Source organism: Lepidochelys kempii, chromosome 9 (assembly GCF_965140285.1).
Source record: "Lepidochelys kempii isolate rLepKem1 chromosome 9, rLepKem1.hap1, whole genome shotgun sequence".
Taxonomy (NCBI): Eukaryota; Metazoa; Chordata; order Testudines; family Cheloniidae; genus Lepidochelys; species Lepidochelys kempii.
Window position 1 is genome coordinate 490998 of NC_136388.1, and position 21056 is coordinate 512053.

At 43.3% G+C, this 21056-nt stretch overlaps 1 protein-coding gene across 39 annotated transcripts in view; it reads right to left on the reverse strand.

The window, feature by feature from the left end:
• DLG1 (discs large MAGUK scaffold protein 1) overlaps positions 1-21056 on the reverse strand; it is a 441560-nt gene that overhangs the window by 308619 nt on the left and 111885 nt on the right. For 5 of the 39 annotated variants that reach the window (XM_073358957.1, XM_073358956.1, XM_073358954.1 and 2 more), the window contains exon 1: positions 899-1147. The exons of the other annotated variants lie outside the window; for them this stretch is intronic. In XM_073358957.1, the coding sequence (XP_073215058.1) occupies positions 899-1132 (234 nt within the window). In that variant the 5' untranslated portion in view covers positions 1133-1147. Of the gene's footprint in view, positions 1-898; positions 1148-21056 lie in introns of those variants that run through there. 39 annotated transcript variants of the gene reach the window in all.

Sequence of the window (21056 nt, forward strand, 5' to 3'; positions counted from 1 at the left end):
CATATTTTCCCGGTGCTCAATGTTGCATTAAATATTATCCACAGACATATACTCATTGTAATGACATTACTCCTTTTCCAAAAATGTGAAGTTTCATAAACTTTTCCGTTAAAGTCCCTTTCCTTCTGACTTCTCCAAAAAGCCCACAGAACCCAAATCTGTCATCCTACATCCTCTTTAGCTGTGTTTCAATATGGAATCACTCTCCTACATAAACGTGGCACTGGGAACATTTTAAAAACAGTTACATAGAAATTTTACTCTGTAACAAAGTGTATGCTTTTATATGTAAAACCTAAAAATGATAATACTAATGTATATTCCACAAAACTGTTCTACTATACACATTTTAATCTCATTTGTAGATTGCTTGTGCAGGATTAAGCATACAAGTATAACGCAGTAGTTTTGCTGTATAATGAATATTTATAATCTGTTTAAATCCCTGCAATGCATATGTTTAACTGACAATATCCATCCTGTTCATTTGAATTGTTATCTTGTAATTATGTTAATATTTGACAATAACACATCCTAATTATTTAACCTAACTTTTTTTAAACTGGACATTGAATTAAACCCTAGCATACTAGCTCGATTTTTCAATGTCACTAATTCATATTCAATTTTATATTTTAATGGTTTCCGTTTCAAGTGAGACTATTTAAAAAATGATAGGGCATTTTTTATATAATGTTAAATCAGTTTAATTCCATTTTCATGCAGTAATCCTAAAACATACTACGTCAAACTTCATTTAAAAGATTTAGAAATGGATAGATACACAAACGTTACTTACAGATTACATAGGGAATGTATATATTACAGCCTGCTATTTCTGAATTATTAGTAACCACAGAATGCACATACAAAATAATTTCAACAAGTCCTACATTACCTGGGTGGAGCTGGCAGCTACTGAAATGCAGTCAATGAAACCGTGTCCCCCTGTGAAAAATGCCAGTATCTGCTGCCAACGAGAAGGCTGAGCCTCAGCTCGTAGCTCGTCTATCGAGCCCTTTTTTGCCCACTGCTTCTGTTTAGGGCCTACAAAGCTATGGCTGGAGACAGTGTTGCTGCCTCGATTGGCACGAGAGTACAGGAGCGTGTTGTTTCCGAAAATGTAATTCATCTCTGCAGCTCTGCAGGTGGTTCCCAGGCAGTCTTACTTCCCTACCAACTGCTCAGCAATGAATGATCAGTAAAAACTGCAGCTAGAATTACAGCAGCATCATTTGTAAATCATGGAAACAACAATCTCTATAACTGAGGCTCCTTTTTTCCTCCAAGTTGTATCTATTGGCATGTAAATCTTCTATACCTGTTACTCATCTGAGAATGTACTCATTATTGCAATCAAAAATCAATCAAACTTGATTTTCTTTTGCACTATTATCCCTTCCAACGTCTGCAAGGATCGAAAGCTCTTGTTCTTTTGTTAGCTGGTAACTAGACAGACTGAAAGCCAGGAAGTGAGTCGATTAACAGGTACAGTAGGATGCTACAAGCGCTGGACTATGAAGACCCTCGGTGGCTGCCTGAAAAAATGCACTGGGTGGGGAAAGCCTGGATCACAAAATTACCAAGTTGCAATCACTAACAGTAGTAAAATCCAATTATATCTTGTCACTGCTTAAATTATAAACATGAAATGAACAAAAACAGAGAACATATATGTAATTGCACTTTTTCACTAACTGCACTAGTAAAATGTTTTTAACTGAACAACTAAAATAAGCTTATGGCATACTTACCCAAGACAACATTCCAGGAAAATGCTTACATTACCATTGATTTTCTTTTTTAGTTAAGCAAATACTTTGCTTTAAAAACAAGGACATAAAGAGGATGGGGAGAGGAGGATATCCATCTTTACTGCAGCACAATCACTTTGTTCTACATATTTATATTTAACCTATTTACAGTGCTTTTGGGAAGCATGATTAAAGGCAGGAAATCATTAATTAGCAAAACTAACACTGCATTGCATCTTACAACTGATGGATGTACATTTTGACCCCAGGTGGGTCTAAGGTTCTAATCCATATCAACAATGTCATGTATGGTTATGGTTATTTTCAAATTTGTTTCAATGAGAACTAATTCCATATTATTTTTAATAACTTAATATCTAACGAACTTATGCATTTAAAATCTATTTTAATTTTAATGTGTATTTCCTCTCCTAAACCTTTTCTTCAGAACAGATGTTTTTAAAAACTCTTCTCTGAAATTCACTGGAAGACTTAGCCGCTTCTTAATAAAACAAGACTGAGATGCACTATTGCTACTGGGATTTATGTTTTACTTGCTCTACTTATCTTCATGGACAGAAATAAAAGCCTCATATAAGAAACCTCTAAAAGGTCATTTACAATAAAAATTAACTTTGAGAATTTACACTTCAGATTTTTATAGCCAGCCATTCATAAAAGATATAGAACACCTCCTCTAATAGTGAGATTGAAATGAGTAATAAGGGAATGGAACAAAAATATAAAAGGGTTTAGCTTAAGCCTGTCTTTTTTTTTTTTTTTTTTTTTTTTGATGATTGCGGAAAAGTCTACAGTACGTTTCTATATAAGATTATTTATAATGATATACAATCCAGTATGAAAATCTATTTAATAAAATAAAAGATCTGAAACCACAACTTCCTCACAAACAGTGGATGAATCACCACAACGCATACTTACATGGCTACCACACATTAAGAAGGATGCATATAAACAAATAACACAAGTATGTAGGGACAAAATTAGAAAGGTCATGGCACAAAACGAGATTAAACTAGCTAGAGACGTAAAGGGCAACAAGAAAACATTCTGCAAATACATCAGAAGCAAGACGAAGACCAAGGACAGGGTAGGCCCCTTACTCAAGGGGGAAGGGAAGGGAGGAACAACAACAGAAAATGTGGAAAGGGCAGAAGTGCTAAATGACATTTTGTTTCAGTTTTCACCAAAACATTTAATAGCAATTGGACATCTAACAAAATGAATGCCTGTGAAAATGAGGTAGGATCAGAGGCTAAAATAGAGAAAGAACAAGTTAAAAATTACTTAAAGAAGTTAGATGTTTTCAAGTCACAAGGGCCTGATGAAATAAATACACCCTAGACTACTCAAGGAGCTGACTGAGGAGATATCTGAGGCATTAGCGATTATCTTCAAAAAGACAGGGAAGATGGGTGAGATTCCAGAGGACTGGAAAAGGGCAAATAAAGTGCCAATCTATAAAAGGGGGAAAAAGGACTATCCAGGGAATTACAGACCAGTCAGCTTAACTTCAGTACCCGGAAAGATAATGGAGGAAATAATTAAGCAGGAAAGATGTGGACAAATTGGGGAAATTCCAGAGAAAAGTGTCACAAGTACTCCTTTTCTTTTTGCGGATACAGACTGACACAGTTGCTACTCTGAAAAATGATTAAGGGTCTAGAAAACATGACCTACCAGTGAAGATTGAAAAAAAAATTGGTTTGTTTAGTCTGGAGAAGACTAAATGGGGGCATAACAGTTTTCAAATACATAAAAGGTTGTTACAAGGAGGAGGGAGAAAAATTGTTCTCTTTAACCTCTCAGGATAGGACAAGAAGCAATGGGCTTAAATTGCAGCACGGCCAGTGTAGGTTGGACATTAGGAAATACTTTCTGTCTGGGTGTTTAAGCACTGAAATAAGTTGCTTAAGGAGGTTGTGGAATCTCTGTCACTGGAGATTTTTAATAGCAGGTTATCCTGCCAGGTAAAATCTACATAATAATATCTACATAATATTTAGTCCTGCCATGAGTGCAGGGGACTGAACTAAAAGACAAGCAGAAAAGGGGGATTTTGACAGACAAGAAAATGATGAGATAATACACATCATTTGGAAAGGCAGTGGCCACAGTCTGCCAGATGCCTAGCAGATTTTAAGATTTCTTAAGGCACAGTGTCAGAAAAGAGTTTGGAGGAGGACAATGAGGTATCTTTGTGGATGCTTAGGAGAACTCATTCCATACATAGCAGGTGGCACAAGGGAAAGCACAAAGAAGTTTGTTTCAAAATGTAACATATGCGTTATGATTGCTGGCATCACTGGCAGAGAGGAGTTGAGAGTCAGTATCTCAATAGCATTAAAGAGATAATAAAAAGGTCAAACATAACCCGAGAAGGGCCTTGAAAGCAACGACAAATAGTTTGTTTTTGATACAGCTGAGAAAGGGGAGCCAGTGGAGGGATGCAAAAAGAGAGGTAATGTGTTTGAAATGACGGGGTCAGGAAAATTATCTTTGCAGCTACACTTTGAATGGATATAGCCAGGGTAAAATGATGTGTGAAGGCCATAGGACAGTAGTCAAGAAGCAAGATAAGGGCTTAAACCAAAGAGTTTCATCTGTGTGGACAGAGACGAAATCTGGATCTTAGATGTGATGCATGAAGAAGCAGAAAGAATCTGAAGATACAGAGAAACGGCTGAGACAAACACAACATTTAGTTTACAGAACTGAAGAACAGGAAGAATGGTGTTGACCACAGTGACTAAGGAAGGAGGGATGGAAGGGAAAGATCAAGACCTTTGTTTTGGACGCACTGAGGTTAAACATTGGGCTTGACATCCATAAGGAGATGTCAGAAAAACAGGCTGATATTTCAGCTTGGACAGGAATAGACAGATCTGTAGTGGCAAAGATCTGAGACTCATCAGAATAGAGGTGGTAGTTGAACTTCCCAGCATTCAGATGCAGAGAGAAAAGTGAAGAAGGCCAAGGATGGAGTCTGCTGGAACTCCCACACGAAGTTGGAGAGGGGATGAAGAGGTTACTCCAGATGAAATGCTGAACAAAATTTCACAATATATTTTGTAACTAATGCTAAAAAAAGGCCAGCTTAGCTATTGATTTTTGTAACAATAAATCTGACATGTCTACAACTAAGCAACATAACTAGGGCCCAAATTCACGGCCAAGAAAAATGCGTCACGGACCACGAAATCTGATCTCCCCCATGAAATCTGGTCTTTTGAGTGCTTTTATCCTATACAATACAGTTTGCATGGGGGAGACCAGCATTTCTCAAATTGGGGGTCCTGACCCAAAAGAGGTTCTGGGGGAGTCCCAAGGTTATTGTAGGGGCATCACAGTATTCCCACCCTTACTTCTGCGCTGCCTTCAGAACTGAGTGGCCAGAGAGCGGCGGCTGCTGCCCGGGTGCCCAGCTCTGAAGACGGTGCCTCCCCAATAGCAGCGCAAAACTAAGGTTGGCAATACCATACCATGCCACCCTTACTTCTGTGCTGCTGCCTTCAGAGCTGGCGGCCAGAGAGTGGCAGCTGCTGGCCGAGGTCCCAGCTCTGAAGGCAGCAGCACAGAAGTAAGCATGGCAATACCATACCATGTCATCCTTACCTCTTGCTGCTGCTGGAGGTGACACTGTCTTCAGAGCTGGGCTCCCAGCCAGCAGCCGCTGCTCTTCGGCCACCCAGCTCTGAAGGCAGCGCTGCCATCAGCAGCAGTAAGAGTAGCAATACTGAAACCCCTTACAATAACCTTGTGACCTCTCCTCCCCCACAACCTCCTTTTGGGTCAGAACCCTACAGTTACAACACCATGAAATTTCAGATTTAAATAGCTGAAATCATTAAATTTACGATTTTTAAAATCCTATGACCATGAAATTAACCAAAATAGACTGTGAATTTGGTAGGGCCCTAAAAATAATTACAATTCTCATGCATGTAACCTACCCAGTTAAAAATAAAGAGGAGATCGATACTCCTAGTGTACACACATTACTAACGATCAATTATTACCTGTTTCTTTTAATCCTAAATTTTCAACCTCAGTTAAATGAGCTGAGAGGTTTGTTCACATCTTGCAGTGTTCATACTACTGCATCACTTGCACTTTCTACATTTAACAAGGACTCTAAAGAACCGTTTACTATACATTGTACTAAAGCTCACATGTTCCAAATACAGGTTATACATCAACACATAGAACAAAACTGTTTAGATTATGTACATCTTCAACATCAATTTCTATTAACATGCTAGAGAAAACTATAGTGTGGCGTAACATAGTGTTTTATATCACATTCCTGAAGAACATATATCAAATCATGAAACCAAAATAGATTTATTCTTGCACATTTAATTGAAATCTTAGCATATTCTATAATGAACAATGACAACTGCAAATGACAATTACATGAAAATAATTACTTATTTTGACCAAAGACAGCCAATTGCTTGAAAATCTTGTGTATAAACTACACTGACTAATAACATGCATCATCTCTTACCATCAATTAATATAATTAATTGTATCTGGAAAACTAAAATAAGCAGAGCAAACCTAATGAACTAACTGATTTACTTTATATAGGGAGTGCAACTTTTCCTAGAGAATAAGTAAACAAAGTTGGATATTTACAATCAAATCAATATAGAATAAAATAGATCGGTTATTTTTAGTTCCTTTAGCCTAGGGGTGGGAAAACTTTTTGGGCCAAGGGCCACATCTGGGTGCAGAAATTGTAATGCAAGGTCAGGACAGGGGGTTGGGGTGCGGGAGGGAGTGCGGGGGGGGGGGGTGCAGTGTGCAGGAACAGGCTCAGGGCAAGGGACTGGAGCAGAGGAGGGGTGCAGGGTGTATAAGGGGGCTCAGGGAAGGGGGTTGGGATGCAGGAGGGGGCCCAGGGCAGGGGTGCAGGAGGGGTGCGGACTGTGGGAGGGAGCTCAGGGCAGGGAGTTGGAGTGGAGGAGGGGTGTGGGGTGCAGCAGGGGGATCAGGGCAGGGTTCGGGCTCCAGGGTGGCAGCGGTGTGCACCGGAGCCAGGGCAGGCTCCCTGCTTGCCTGGCCTGGCCTCACGCCGTGCTGCTCCGGGAAGTGGCCGGCACCACATCCCTGTGCGGCCCCTGGCGGGTGGGTGGGTGGGTGGGGGTGGGTGTGTGTGTCTGTCACAGGGATCTGCACGCTGCCCTTGCTGTGCCTCCAGGTACCTGCCCTGAAGCTCCCATTGGCCGTGGTTCCCCGTTCCTGGCCAATGGAAGCTGCGGGGGGTGGTGCCTGGAGGCAAAGGCAATGCACAAAGCCCTCTGCCCACCCCTCCCCCCCGGGCGTAGGGACGTGGTGCCGGCCGCTTCTGAGAGTGGCGTGGGGCACCACAGGGGGCAATCCCGCAGGCTGGATCCAGCCCGCGAGTGTGAGCTGTAGTTTGCCCACCCCTCCTTTAGCCTCTTTAAAACAAAATTCCAAGGAAGTGCAATATTACTACACTGTAAATTTGTATACTCCTAAATATAAGCCGGTATATCTGAAATGTAACAGATCTGTACAACTAGAAAAAGATATCAAATAATTAAAATTAACATCTTTAACACTGCTTGCTTATTAAAATATCTCATTTTAATATAGTTCGAACTGCTAGCTTAATACCCATGTTTTATGGTATATTGATTTTCGTCTTATTATTATGTTATAAACCATTTCAGTACTTGAATGCTAAGAAATTATCAAAGCCCAGCAATGCATGCATTAGACATATTTGTAAAGAACACAGCTAAACATTTATTTCAGATACACAAAGCAATAAGAAATATGCAAGTACAATTATATTAGCAAATCTATTCCAGTGCAGGACTATTTGCACAGGGCAATAAATTTATAATAAAATATTAATAACATCTCAACTGACCTACCAAAATGTGTAGATTAAACTGTCTGGATTTCCGTACATTCTTAATAAATTTCCTGCTCATCTTTTTAGCATGCCACATCGAAAAAAACATTCTGACCTTAAAGCAATTTTTGAGTTTTCTTGATGTACCAAAATCACCCAAGTCACTGAAAACCCAGAATGAAGATAAGCAGTTATAAAGATGACCAGATGCTGACTGATGTATCCTACTGCTGTTGCAGTCTCTTAATTAATTTAAGTTCCATCTGTTACAATTTTTCCATTTTTGTCTCCTCTTCAGATTCTGTTAATTATGCCCATACTAAGGAAGGGCAGATTTGAACAGCCACTCTAAACCAGATGTTCTATCATGGGGCAAACAAAGTCAGTTGCATCTTGACTACAAGAAAATATCAAGTATGCATTTTAATCACAGGCTGCTTCTTAAAAAAAAAAAAGATTATTGAATCAATCACTTAATGACTGCCTTGAATTTGTAATGTATGCAGAGAAAATAAGTACTCCTTATGGAGCAGACGTGACAGAAGAAGAAATAATTTGATCTATTGTTCTGTTACAAACATTTTAGATGTCAGTAGGTAGTAGAATGGCGCAAACTGTCTGTTCAAAGCTGTGGTGAGCTGAAATGAGGCTTTGTATCACCTATTAATGACTGAACAAATGAGACTTACTAAACACTGACTAAGTAAAAGCTGTACATTCTGCTTATGATGCTTATTCAAAATAACAAGAGACATATGAACACATTTTGTGTTTCTGCACAGCAATCAGAAAGACAATGTGGCCTTTTAAGAAAATATTTGATCATTTGCTTATGGAAGAAACTCTTTGCCCCAGAGTTCTATATTAATATTCTACAGTCTTATGCAACAAATAAGATGTAAATAGCTTCTGTAACTTCCCCAAGACATCCATTTAACACTAGAGAAAAAAGAGAGGTTACTTAACTTGTTGCTTGAGTGACCTCTTTTTATTCACTAGTGGGATATGGCACCCAAGGAATTGTCTTGAAAAGCTAAAAGAAAAAGGACTCATTGGTTTTTTTGCTGATACAGATTAACATGGCTACCACTCTGAATCTTGAAAAGCTGTGTCTGTTTGTTGTTTACAAGCAGTCTTCTTGATTTATATAAGGAAATGCACTCCCAGATTACCTCAGTTTCTTTCTTCCTAGACTGCAGAATCCTGATGTTGAACAGAACACTGAATAGAGGGGAAAGTGGGCAGGTAGTGTGAATTCACAGATAACTCTTGAACAACAACAGTTAACTGGTAAGTAACCCCTCTTTCTTCTCCAAAGGCATTTGTGCCCCATAAAGCGGAAATGGTTAAGGAGGTCTAGTTAAATAGACACAACTAAAGTTGCTGCTTTATATATCTGCACAAGGGACATAGGCCTATGGCATGCTACTGAAGCTGCTATGCCTCTTGTAGAGTGTCTAAGCCATGAGGCACTGGTACTATGTGTAAGGCGTAACAAAGCTCTACACAGCTCCTCATTCAGTGAGAGTTAGTAGATTGCACTTTACATCTCTCCCCATAATATTATATATTGGATTTTCTAATGGGCATAGTCTTTTCTAGGTAGAAATAAAGAGTGCTTTATATCTGAACTGTGTAGACAAGATTAAATGGTCAGTTTTCAGAATGGAAAGAGGTAAATAGTGGTGTCCCTCAGAGGTCTGTACTAGGACCAGTCCTATTCAAAATATTCATAAATGATCTGGAAAAGCGTGTAAACAATGAGGTGGGAAAATTTGCAAACAATATAAAATTACTCAAGATAGCTGTCTGCTATGGACTTAACTAACAGTTAAAAAGGAATCTCACAAAACTGGGCAACAAAATGGCAGATGAAATTCAAAGTTAATAAATGCAAAGAAATGCGCATTGGAAAACATAATCCCAACTATATATGCAAAATATATGGGATCTAAATTAGCTGTTACCACTCAAGAAATATCTTAGAGTCATTGTGGATAGTTCTCTGAAAACATCCACTCACCGTGCAGCGGAACTCAAAAAATCTAACAAAGTTAGGAACCATTAGGAAAGGGATAGATGAGAAGACACTAAATATCATAATGGCTCTATATAAATCCATGGTAGGCTCACATCTTGAATACTGTGTGCAGGTCTGGTCACCCCATCTCAAAAAAAGATATATCAGAATTGGAAAAGGTACAGAGAAGGGCAACAAAAATGATTAGGGGTATGGAACAGCTTCCATATGAGGAGAGATTGAAAAGACTGGGACTTTCCAGCTTGGAAAAGAGACAACTAAGGGGGAATATGATAGAGGCTCATAAAATCATGAATGGTGTGGAGAAAGTAAATAAGGAAGAGTTATTTACTCCTTCTCATAACACAAGAACCAGAGGGTACCCAAAAAAATTAATAGATGGCAGATTTGAAACAAACATAAGTAAGTACTTCTTCACACAAGGCATAATCAACTTATGAAACTCGTTGCCAAAGGGTGTTGTGAACGCCAAAACTATAACGGGGTTCAAAAAAGAATTAGATAAGTTCACGGAAGACAGGTCCATAAATGGCTATTAGCCAAGATGGTTGGGGATGCAACCCTATGCTCTGGACATCCCTAGCTTCTGACTGCTGGAAGCTGTGAGTGGATGACAAGGGATGGATCACTCGATGATTGCCTATTCTGTTTATTCCATCTTACGCGCCTGGCACTGGCTTCTGTCGCAAGACAGAAAACTTGGCTAGATGCATGACTGGTGTTGATCAAGTATGGCCATTCTTATGTGTAGATAGAAGTGCAAATGCCTCTTCTCATTGGACACACGAGGCTTCGGGCAGAAGACCAGGAAGAAAACATCCTGGTTAACATGAAAAGGCGACACCAACTTTGGAAGGAAAGCAGGATGGGGATGCAACTGAACCTTATCCTTGTAGAACACCATGTACAGGGACTCTGACATAAGAACTTTAATCTCAGAGACCCACCTCGCTGAAGTTAGAGCCACAAGGAAAGCAACCTTCCACGACAGATGTGAAAGAGAACAGGAGGCTAGAGGCTAGAAGGGAGGGCCAATGAGCCGAGAGAGGACTAGGTTTAGGTCCCATTGAGGCACTGGGTTCCAGACCGGTGTAAAAAGTCTCTCAAGGCCTTTTATGAACCTGACCGTCATCTTATGCGAGAATACTGATCTGCCCTAGATGCAGGGACGGAAGGACCCCCAGGGGCACCTTGATCAAGGAGACAGACATGCCCTGAGGTTTCAAGTAAATCAGGTAATTCAGAATGGACTGCAGAGAAGACTAGCTCAGAGAGATCTTCTGCTCCAATGTCCAGCAGAAGCACTTCCACTTCGCCAGGTAAGTCACTCTAGTGGAGGGCTTTCTACAAGCCAACGAACTCGCTGGACTTGACTACAGCAGGCCTGCTCCTCTGGTTTCAGTCACGCAGCATCCATGTTGTGAGGTGGAGAGAAGCAAGGTTCGGATGCAGCAACCTCCCATGAACTTGAAAGAGCAGGCCTGGATGGTTGGGAAGCGTCCATGGGGGTGCTGTTGCCAAGTCCATGAACATGTTGAACCAATGGCATTTTGGGATGCATAAGTAGGGGCATTGCCAGCACATCGAGGGACGTGATGGTTCCCCTCTATTCAACACTGGTGAGGCCTCATCTGGAGTACTGTGTCCAGTTTTCGGCCCCCCCACTACAAGAAGGATGTGGAAAAATTGGAAAGAGTCCAGCGGAGGGCAACAAAAATGATTAGGGGACTGGAACACATGGCGTATGAGGAGAGGCTGAGGGAACTGGGGGTGTGGAAGAGAAGAATGAGGGGGGATTTGATAGCTGCTTTCAACTACATGAAAGGGGGTTCCAAAGAGGATGGCTCTAGACTGTTCTCAGTGGTAGCAGATGACAGAACAAGGAGTAATGGTCTCAAGTTGCACTGGGGGAGGTTTAGGTTGGATATTAGGAAAAACTTTTTCACTAAGAGGGTGGTGAAACACTGGAATGTGTTACCTAGGGAGGTGGTGGAATCTCCTTCCTTAGAAGTTTTTAAGGTCAGGCTTGACAAAGCCCTGGCTGGGATGATTTAATTGGGGATCAGTCCTGCTTTGAGCAGGGGATTGGACTAGATGACCTCCTGAGGTCCCTTCCAAACCTGATATTCTATGATTCTATGATTCAATGCTGGGAGAAACATGACAACTCTGCCCTTGTCCCTCTTGATCTTCCGGAGGGCCCCCGCTGATGAGCAGGATTGCAGGAAGGCATACATCAGGTCGGCTGGTCAAGACAGTAGAAAAGTACTGGAAAGCGATCTGCTGTCGAGCCCTTGAAGGGAGCAGAACCGGTGGCACTTCCTGGTCTGCCTGGTGGAAAACAGGTCCACTTGGGGAGTTCCCCACCTTTGGAAGGTCATTTTGACGACATCCGAGTGGAGGGACCACTCGTGATGAGAAAAAAATGACTTGCTGAGGTGATCCGCCAGCATGTTGTGGATGCTAGAGAGATGTAGAGCCTTGATATATATGGCATGCTGGATATAGAGGGAACACTGATCGAGAGTAGAACCCTTTCCCTCTTAGCCCTGGTCTGCACTGGGGGAGAGTGGGGAGGATTGATCTAAGTGACACAGCTTCAGCTACGTGAATAACATAGCTTAAGTTGACATACTTAGATCGACTTACCGTGGTGTCTTCACCACCGGGAGTCGACTGCTGCCGCTCCCCCATCGACTCCGCCTGCGCCTCTCGCAGAGCTGGAGTACAGGAGTCGACAGGAGAGTGCTCAGGGATCCATTTATCGCGACTTGACTACACGCAATAAATCAATCACCACTGGATCCATCGCTGCCCGTCAATCCGGCGGGTAGTGAAGACATACCCTTAGATGCATGGGGACTCCCTCCACGGCCCCTTCTCGCAGGACAGCTTGCAGCTCTTAGGCGAGAAGTTACTCGTGAGAAGGGTCCCTAAAGAGGGACAGGGAAGGGGAGTGGGGCGGGGGGATAGAAATAAACTGTAGGGTATACCCTACTGCCATTGTGCTGAGGACCCACTGGTCCGATGTTATATCTGCCCATGCAGGGAGGAAAGGAAACAGATGGTTTGAAAACAAAAGGGATGCAGGATCCTGGCTGCAGACTGGAAGGTCACCCTTGGGCGCACCCTCAAAACGACTGCTTGTTTCCAGATGGGGAGCGGGAAGAGCCCGAGTGGGAGGACAAGACTGGTTGTTGGCCTAGACAGCGCTTGTAGCCCTTGCCCTTTTTACGATAGGGCTCCGGTCGGGCCTGACCACTCGATCTTTGAGACTGTTGTGACTTAAACCTCTTTCTATCAGGGGCCGGCATATAGAGACCTAGGGAACGCAGAGTAGCCCTAGAGTCCTTAAGCCCACATAATCATGACTCTATGTGTTCTACAAACAAGGCTAGGCCATTAAAAACAGTCCTGAACTGACTGCTGGGCCTCCGTCGACAGCCTTGAAGATAGCAGCCACGATGCTCATCTCATTGACACAGCCAAAGCAATGGAGCTGGCTGCTGAGTCCACTGCGTCAGAGGCTGCCTGAAGGGAGGGTCATGCCACATTCCTCCCTTCCTCTAAAATAGCCAGGAACTCCTGCTTGGAATTCTCCAGCAGCGAGTCTGTGAACTTGGCTACAGACTGCCACACGTTAAAGTCAGACCTCCCAAGTAAGGCCTAATGGTTTACCCCACTTATGAAAAAGTGATAAGGTTACTGTTTGTTTCATAGAATCATAGAATATTAGGGTTGGAAGAGACCTCAGGAGGTCATCTCCTTCAATCCTGTGCTCAAAGCAGAACTAACATCAACTAAATCATCCCAGCCAAGGCTTTGTCAAGCCGGGCCTTAAAAACCTCTAAGGATGGAGATTCCACTACCTCCCTAGGTAACCTATTCCACTGCTTCACCACCCTCCTGGTTAAACAGTATTTCCTAATATCCAACCTAAACCTCCCCCACTACAACTTAAGACCGTTGCTTCTTGTTCTGTCATCTGCCACCACTGAGAACAGCCTAGCTCCATCCTCTTTGGAACCCCCCTTCAGGTAGTTGAAGGTTGCTATCAAATCCCCCCTCACTCGTCTCTTCTGCAGACTAAATAAGGGCAGTTCCCTCAGCCTCTCCATGTAAGTAATGTGCCCCAGCCCACTAATCATTTTCGTTGCCCTCCGCTGGACTCCCTTCCCTCCATCTGCTGGCAATGCTCCTACTAATACAGCCCAATATGCTGTTGGTCTTCTTGGCAACAAGGGCACACTGCTGACTCATATCCAGCTTCTCGTCCACTATAATCCCCAGGTCCTTTTCTGCGGAACTGCTGCTTAGCCACTTGGTCCCTAGTCTGTAGCAGTGCATGGAATTCTTCCTTCCTAAGTGCAGGACTCTGCATTTGTCCTTGTTGAATCGCATCATATTTCTTTTGGTCCAATCCTCCAATTTGTGTAAGTCACTCTGGACCCTATACCTACCCTCCAGTGTATCTACCTCTCCCCTCACTTAGTGTCATCTGTGAACTTGCTGAGGGTGCAACTAATCCCATCACTGAAATCATTGATAAAGATGTTGAACAAAACCGGACCCAGGACCAGCCCCTGGGGCACGCCGCTTGATATTGGCTGCCAACTAGACATCGAGCCGTTGATCACCTACCTGTTGAGCCCGACAATCTAGCCAGCTTTCTATCCACTTTATAGTCCATTCATCCAATCCATACGTTTTTAACTGGCTGGCAAGAATACTGTGAGAGACTGTATCAAAAGCTTCGTTAAAGTTAAGATATATCACATCCACCGCTTTCCCCATATCCACAGAGCAAGTTATCTCATTATAAAAAGTAATCCAGTTGGTCAGGCATGACTTGCCCTTGGTGAATCCATGTTGACTGTTCCTGATCACCTTCCTCTCCTCTCTTTTCAAGGACCACCACTCATGTTTGACCTGAAACTTTGTTCTGATTAAGTCATCTTCTCCCACTTGCTGGAAGTGATGTTGAATATACCAGAGAAAGAGTTTTCTAGTTTCTGTGGTCAGAATCTGGGAGTGTGCTCCCCCCCTTGCTGATGTAGTACATGGCCATGGTACTGACTAGTACAGGTACTCACAAACAATGGTGTAGGCATGGGCAGAGGCCATGAGGACCCACTATACCACTCTGAGATCAAATATCGTTATATGGACTCTGGACTCCAGAGCATTCTACTGGCTGTATACTTGGGAGATCCTGGTAGCATTCACCCCAGCCCAGACTAGCAGTATCATTACATTAATTTTTGTACTATTAGAGGAGGGAGGGTCTCCCTTGAGGACACTGTCTCTGTTCTCCCACAAACGAAGCTGCTAAAGCTCTCAGAGACATAGCTGAAGATGTCTCATTCGCATGCGAGCAAAAGGTGCAACTTAGGCAGATGAGGGTAGTAAAACAAGGAATATACAAAAAAACTGTGTGGTTTGTACTGTTTTTTTCCTGAGGATTACCAGGAATCTGTCCTTTAAGACAAAGTTCCGAGTGGAGTCTAGGGCTGCTCCAGTGAAGGTGATCTTCTGTGCAGACTGGAGAGACGATTTCTCCCTGTCGTTTAGCAGGCCCAAAGATTGCAGGAGGTTACATATGTAAGGAATCATAAGAAAGAAATTCCGCTGAGAGCTGGACCTTAGGAACCAATCATCCAGTTATAGGTAAACGAATATGCCTTGGCATCTGAGGTGTGCAGCTAAAAGGCACTTAATGAAGACTTGGTGCTGTAAACAAGACAAATGGAAAGACTAGGAACTGGTAGAGGCTTGCCCCTACACAGAACCTGAGGTACTTAATACAGGTGCATCTGATTACCACATGGAAAAAGGTTTTCTTTAAGTTGAGAGCCGCATACCAATCTCCCTGGGACAAGAAAGGAATGTTGTCCCCTAGTATGAGCATCCTGACCTTGAATGTTTATGAATTTGTTGAGGTTTCTAATGTCAAGGATGTTCTTGGGGATTAGGAAATAACAGGAGTGGAACCTCTTTCCCGAGTTTTGCTGTGGAATCTCCTCTAGGGCTCACTTTTGTAAGAGGGAATCCACTTCCTCTAATAGGATTCTCTCATGAGATGACTCCCTGAAGAGGGTGGATGGACATGTGCAGCAGGTAAAGATACCATGTCTGTCTGGGCAAAGCTGGGGCAATAGGTATGACCCTGGCCTTGTCCTCTCTGATCTTGCGCAGGACGCTGTGTATCAGTGGGACCAGTGGAAAAGCATACATGAGTGTCTTTCTCCATGGAATGAGGAACGCAGAGTAGATGGCATTTGTGGTTTTGTGTTATGGCAAACAAATCTATCGACGGGGTGCCCCAGTGGGAGAAGAGCTGTTGTAGTATCGTGGGATGAAATTCCCATTCATGTTCTTGAGAGAAGTGTCTGCTGAGTGTAGTGTTGTGACATCCAGGCAGGTAGGAAGCAGTGATCTCCATGTAATGTTTTATGCACCAATTCCATCGTTGGGATGGCTTCTGTGCATAGGGAGTGCGATCGCGCTTGCCCATCTTTTGATGTAGAACATGCATTCTATATTGTCTGTCAAGACCCGAATAGATTTGTTCCATATGATAAGGAGAAAGTGAAGACAGGCATATCTGACTGCTCTGACCTCTAGAAGGTTTATGTGCAGACACGTCTCTGATAGGGACCATCGGCCCTATGTCATGTAATCTCCTAGGTGTGCTCCCCAACCTATCAGGGAAGCATCCATCGTGAGCATGAGCACAGGAGAATTTTGATGGAAGGGGATGCCCTTGTATAAGTTTTCTGGTTTTGTCCACTATTGTAGGGAGGCTAATACCTTTGCGGGAGGAGTTAGCGTCATACGGAAGCTGTGTCTGCTGGGTTTGTAGCTGGAGCTGAGCCAACCCTGAAGGCATCTCATATGTAACCTGGTGTATTTGATCACGAAGGTGGTGGCTACCATGTGGCCAACAAGCTGCAGGCACATTCGTGCCTCTATTCTGGGGCGGACAGAGAGCGTGCGCACGAGTTGCGTAATAATGAGGAATCTGGTGTGTGGGAGTGAGGCTCTGGTCAGAATTGAGTCCAGGAGAGCTCCGATGAACTTGATTTGCTGCATGGATATCAAGGTGGATTTTTGGAATTTTATTTGCAGGCCTAGACTGTGGAAGAGGGAGATGGTAAAATAAGTTGCCTTTAATGTCTCGTCATATGAACCGCCTTTGATAAGACAGTTGTCTAGGTAGGGGAAAAGTACAATTCTGTGTTTGCATAGGTGGGCCACCACACTACTGCTAAAGTCTTGGAGAACACTCTCGGTGCTGTGGAGAGTCTGAATGATAGCACTCTGTATTGAAATTGGTCATGTCCGAGTGTGAATCGCAGGAAGCGTCTGTGTGCTGGGTGAATGGATATGTGAAAATAGGCATCCTGTAGGTCAAGGGCTGTGAACCAGTCCCCCTGTTCCAGTGCGGGTATTATTCTGCCCCATGTGACCACTTTGAATTTCTGTACACGTACGAATTTGTTCAGTCTGCATAGGTCTAGTATAGGTCGTCATCCTCCGCCCTTCTTCTAGGTCAGAAAATAGCGAGAGTAAAACCCTTTTCCCCGATGTGCCAATACCGATTCCACTGCACCTAGCTGTAGAAGATGAGCCACTTCTGCTTGAAGTAGATGCTCGTGAAAGTGGTCCCTGAAGAGGGACTGGGAAGGGTGGGCGGGCATGATATGAAAAGGATGGAGTAGCCTGACTGTACTATGTCCAGGACCCATCAGTCCTGTGTGACCTGTTGCCAGACATGGTGGAAAACCTGAAGGCAGTGGCCAAATGGGGAAATAGGCGGTGGTGCCGAGGGATGGTCACACAGACCTCTGACCAATGCTTCAGAATTGTTTGTTTCCCGATGTGTGGGATGTAGTTGGTTGCGCATGATTTTGCTTGCGCCTGGGACGTCTGTTGCGGTTCCTCCTAATATCACATGGTCTGGACTGGGGCCGGTGATATTGTTGTGTGTGGGACCTCTGATAAGGTTGATACCATTGTCTCCTGGGGAGGGACAGGTATATCCTCAGTGTGCATAGAGTGGCCCTAGAGTCTTTCACGGTGTCAAGGACTTTTTTTTTTTTTTTGAAAAAGGTTTCTCTTTATCAAAGGGAAGGTCTTCCACTTTGGTCTGCAGATCTTCAGCGATACCGGATGCAGACAGTCAGGAAGACCTGCGCATCACCACTGTGGTGGCAGTAGTGCGGGCTGCTGTGTCTGCCATGTCCAGGAATGCTTGTGGCACCATCCTAGACACCAACTGACCTTCGACAAGGACTGATTTAAAGTCCGCTCTTCTGTCCTCTAGGATAGGGGCAGTAAAGTCAAATAGCTTATTGTAGTTTTCATAGTCGTAGCTTGCAAAGAGGGCGGAGTAATTAGCAATTCTGAACTGCAGAGTGGAGGAGGTATAAACCTTGCAGCCCAGAAGGTCAAGCTGTTTGAGTCCTTGTCTTGTGGAGTGGTCCAGTATTGTGGCTGTTTTGTTCTGTGCATCGCTGCAACCACCACCAAAGAGTTGGGTTGTGGATGGGAAAATAAGAATTCTACGTCCTTACAGGTACATAATATTTACGTTCAGCCTTTTTACATGTCGGTGGGTTGGAGGCAGGGGTCTGCTATAGAGTGTCAGCAGGTTCCAAGAGGGCTTCGTTTATGGGTAGTGCGATCTTTGAGGGAGCAGATGGTTGGAGGCTTTTGAGGAGTCTGTATTGTGTCTCCTGCAGTTCCTTTAATGGAATGTCCTGGCTGAGTGCCATCCTCTTGAAAAGATCCTGGAACTGCTTAAAATCATCCACGTTCTGTGGAGGTGGAGAGCTTCATCTGCAGCTGATGGGGAGTTTGGAACAGGTGATTCAGGGAAAGGTTCATAACCCACATCTTCAAGGGGGGGTTCAGGAACTCTAGATGTAGCTGGAGATAGAGGTGCAGAGCAGACTTGTGGCTGGTGGAGGGTCCGAGAGAAGGAGTGGCAGGAGGGGCCGACCAAGGGTACCACTGAGGCCAATGCATAGGGTAGGAAAAGTGGGGTCCCGTCCATGGGGGGACAAAGTAGGGAAACTGAGGCTGGTTCTTGTGAGGTGTCATGCCTTGAAATGGGTATGGTTCTGGTGTGGGTGGAAATTTAGGCAGGGAAAACTCTGCCTGCTGCTGCATGTCATTCTCACTCTCAGTGAGGGCGGCCAGGTTGGTTGGTGAGACCGACTGTTCAAAGAGTGAACGCTCGTTGCCTAGGAGAGTCAGGTTCTGGGGACACGGAGATATCAGCCTGATTTAAAACTGTTGCTGCTCCATGGGCTGCAGTGCTGTGGGTCATGGAGCATGAGCCAATGTCTGCAGCAATTTTGCCTTAGCCTTAGTGGGCGCCAATGGCTGTTTACAGGCACCCTGCAGAGGTTCCGCGTCTGCTGCAGGGATCATCGTCAGGCTCAATGCCGACATTCTTGTCGGCACCAGAGTGGAACGCGCCACCTGTACTGGGTCCATCCGTGGTGCCGGCGGGACCAGTGCCGAGGAGAGCTGCCCGCTGTGGGAGGTCTGGGAATAGCTAATTGTTGCTGCTTATACTTCCTTTTTTAAATTAAAATAAATACATTCACTTTCCAATTTACTGAAAAGAGCCAATCTTAATTCATGCAGTTCATGTAGCTGTTATAATAAGGGATGCAGACATCCTCTGTTGTAGCAACACCACCTAGTGGCTGAGCTCTCTGAAAATGCATTGACATCAATTACATTGAAGTCAAATTACTCTAATCAATTTTTCTACCCTAGCAGTTTTCAGTATTTTCAATATTTCTACAAGAGAAATGTTTCAGGACTCTCCTCCCATCAAGCCATAAAGAAGGAAGGGTGCTTGCAACTCCGCAGCTCCTGCTTTGACAACCCATATTCAAGTTATTTTTCTTTCTTGGGAAGTAGGGATTATTTCAGTATTTTTCCACCATATTAATTACAATAGTTTGAATAGCTACCACCACAAAGAAAAAGATTTTGCAAAGAAAAAAGTATAGAAATGTTTTCTAGTTAATTTTTCTCTCCTTCCTGCCATTGCTTTGCAGATACTCCTATTTCCTCCAGTGCTTCTCCTGTAACCCAGATAAGTTTTTTCGAAAAGCAAGGGACATCTGCATTACATGTATGCACCTTGTTAAATAGTGTCTAATGTACCCTCTCTCCTCCTTGGACCTCTGTAATTCATTCAAGCAATAAGGTCTTTTGGCCACTGAGATGAAAGACACCAGCTCTCTACTACAGGAAGAATTGGCCTTCAGAGCTAAAACTTGTGAAGAGCTCAAGGGTGCTATGAGGTTCTCCCTGACCTCAGGAAACTCAAGTGTTCTTCCAGCTTCCCTCAAAGAAGAGAAGTTGGCCTCACAGAATTGTAAGTCTTCATTATCCATGTTTGAAAGAGGTTTTCAAAGACACAGAAAGGCAGTTAGCTGCAAAACTCCTATTAAAAGGCTCCTAACTCCCTTTCAGGATCTCCCCCTTCTGGCCTTCCTTTTAGGTTTCTTTGTAGTAATTGTTTTTAAAACCATTGCCACTATACCCAAATTGAAGAATCTGGCAAACAAATGGACAGTGGAGGTTTTGAGAACTGACAGCAGTTCACCTTGTGTGAAGTATGCCCATCCACACATACCTTCTCAATCATCATATCTCAGCAGAGGGGGATGGAGGGGGATGGAGCATGTTGACCCAGCTGAAGCCATTCTTGCTACCAGAACAGTTGGGTCCATGCTTGGGTGTTCTGTTACAAGGACTGATTGGTGCCCAAGCTGAGGATCTGACAAGATGGCCTTCTTTTCCTCAGATGCAGAGGAGTCCATCCCAGCACAGGGATAATAATCAGTGCTCACTCTTTCAACAGTATGACTGCATATAAAGCAAACTGAACCCTTAATGATTGGAATCAGTGGAATTTTATCTAGGGGATTTTTTTTATTTTATTTTATTTTATTTTTTTTGCTATTTCTGAAGCTTTTCTCTATTGTTTTAGCTATAAAGAAACTGGATGCTGCTCAATCTGCCTCTGAAGAAGCAGAGAAAAAACAAAGCAACAGAGTTGGGAGCACAGGTAACCAAAACATGTTGAAAATCACTATTCAGTACAATAGAACACCGAAGTTACGAACTGACCGGTCAACACCTCATTTGGAACAGGAAGTACGCAATCAGGCAGCAGCAGAGACAAGACGGAAAAATAAAAAAAACGCAAATACATGTGCTAAATGAAACTACTAAAAAATAAAGGGAAAGTTTATATAAGATTTGACAATTTAAGGAAAGTGTTTCCGTGCTTGTTTCATTTAAATTAAGATGCTTAAAA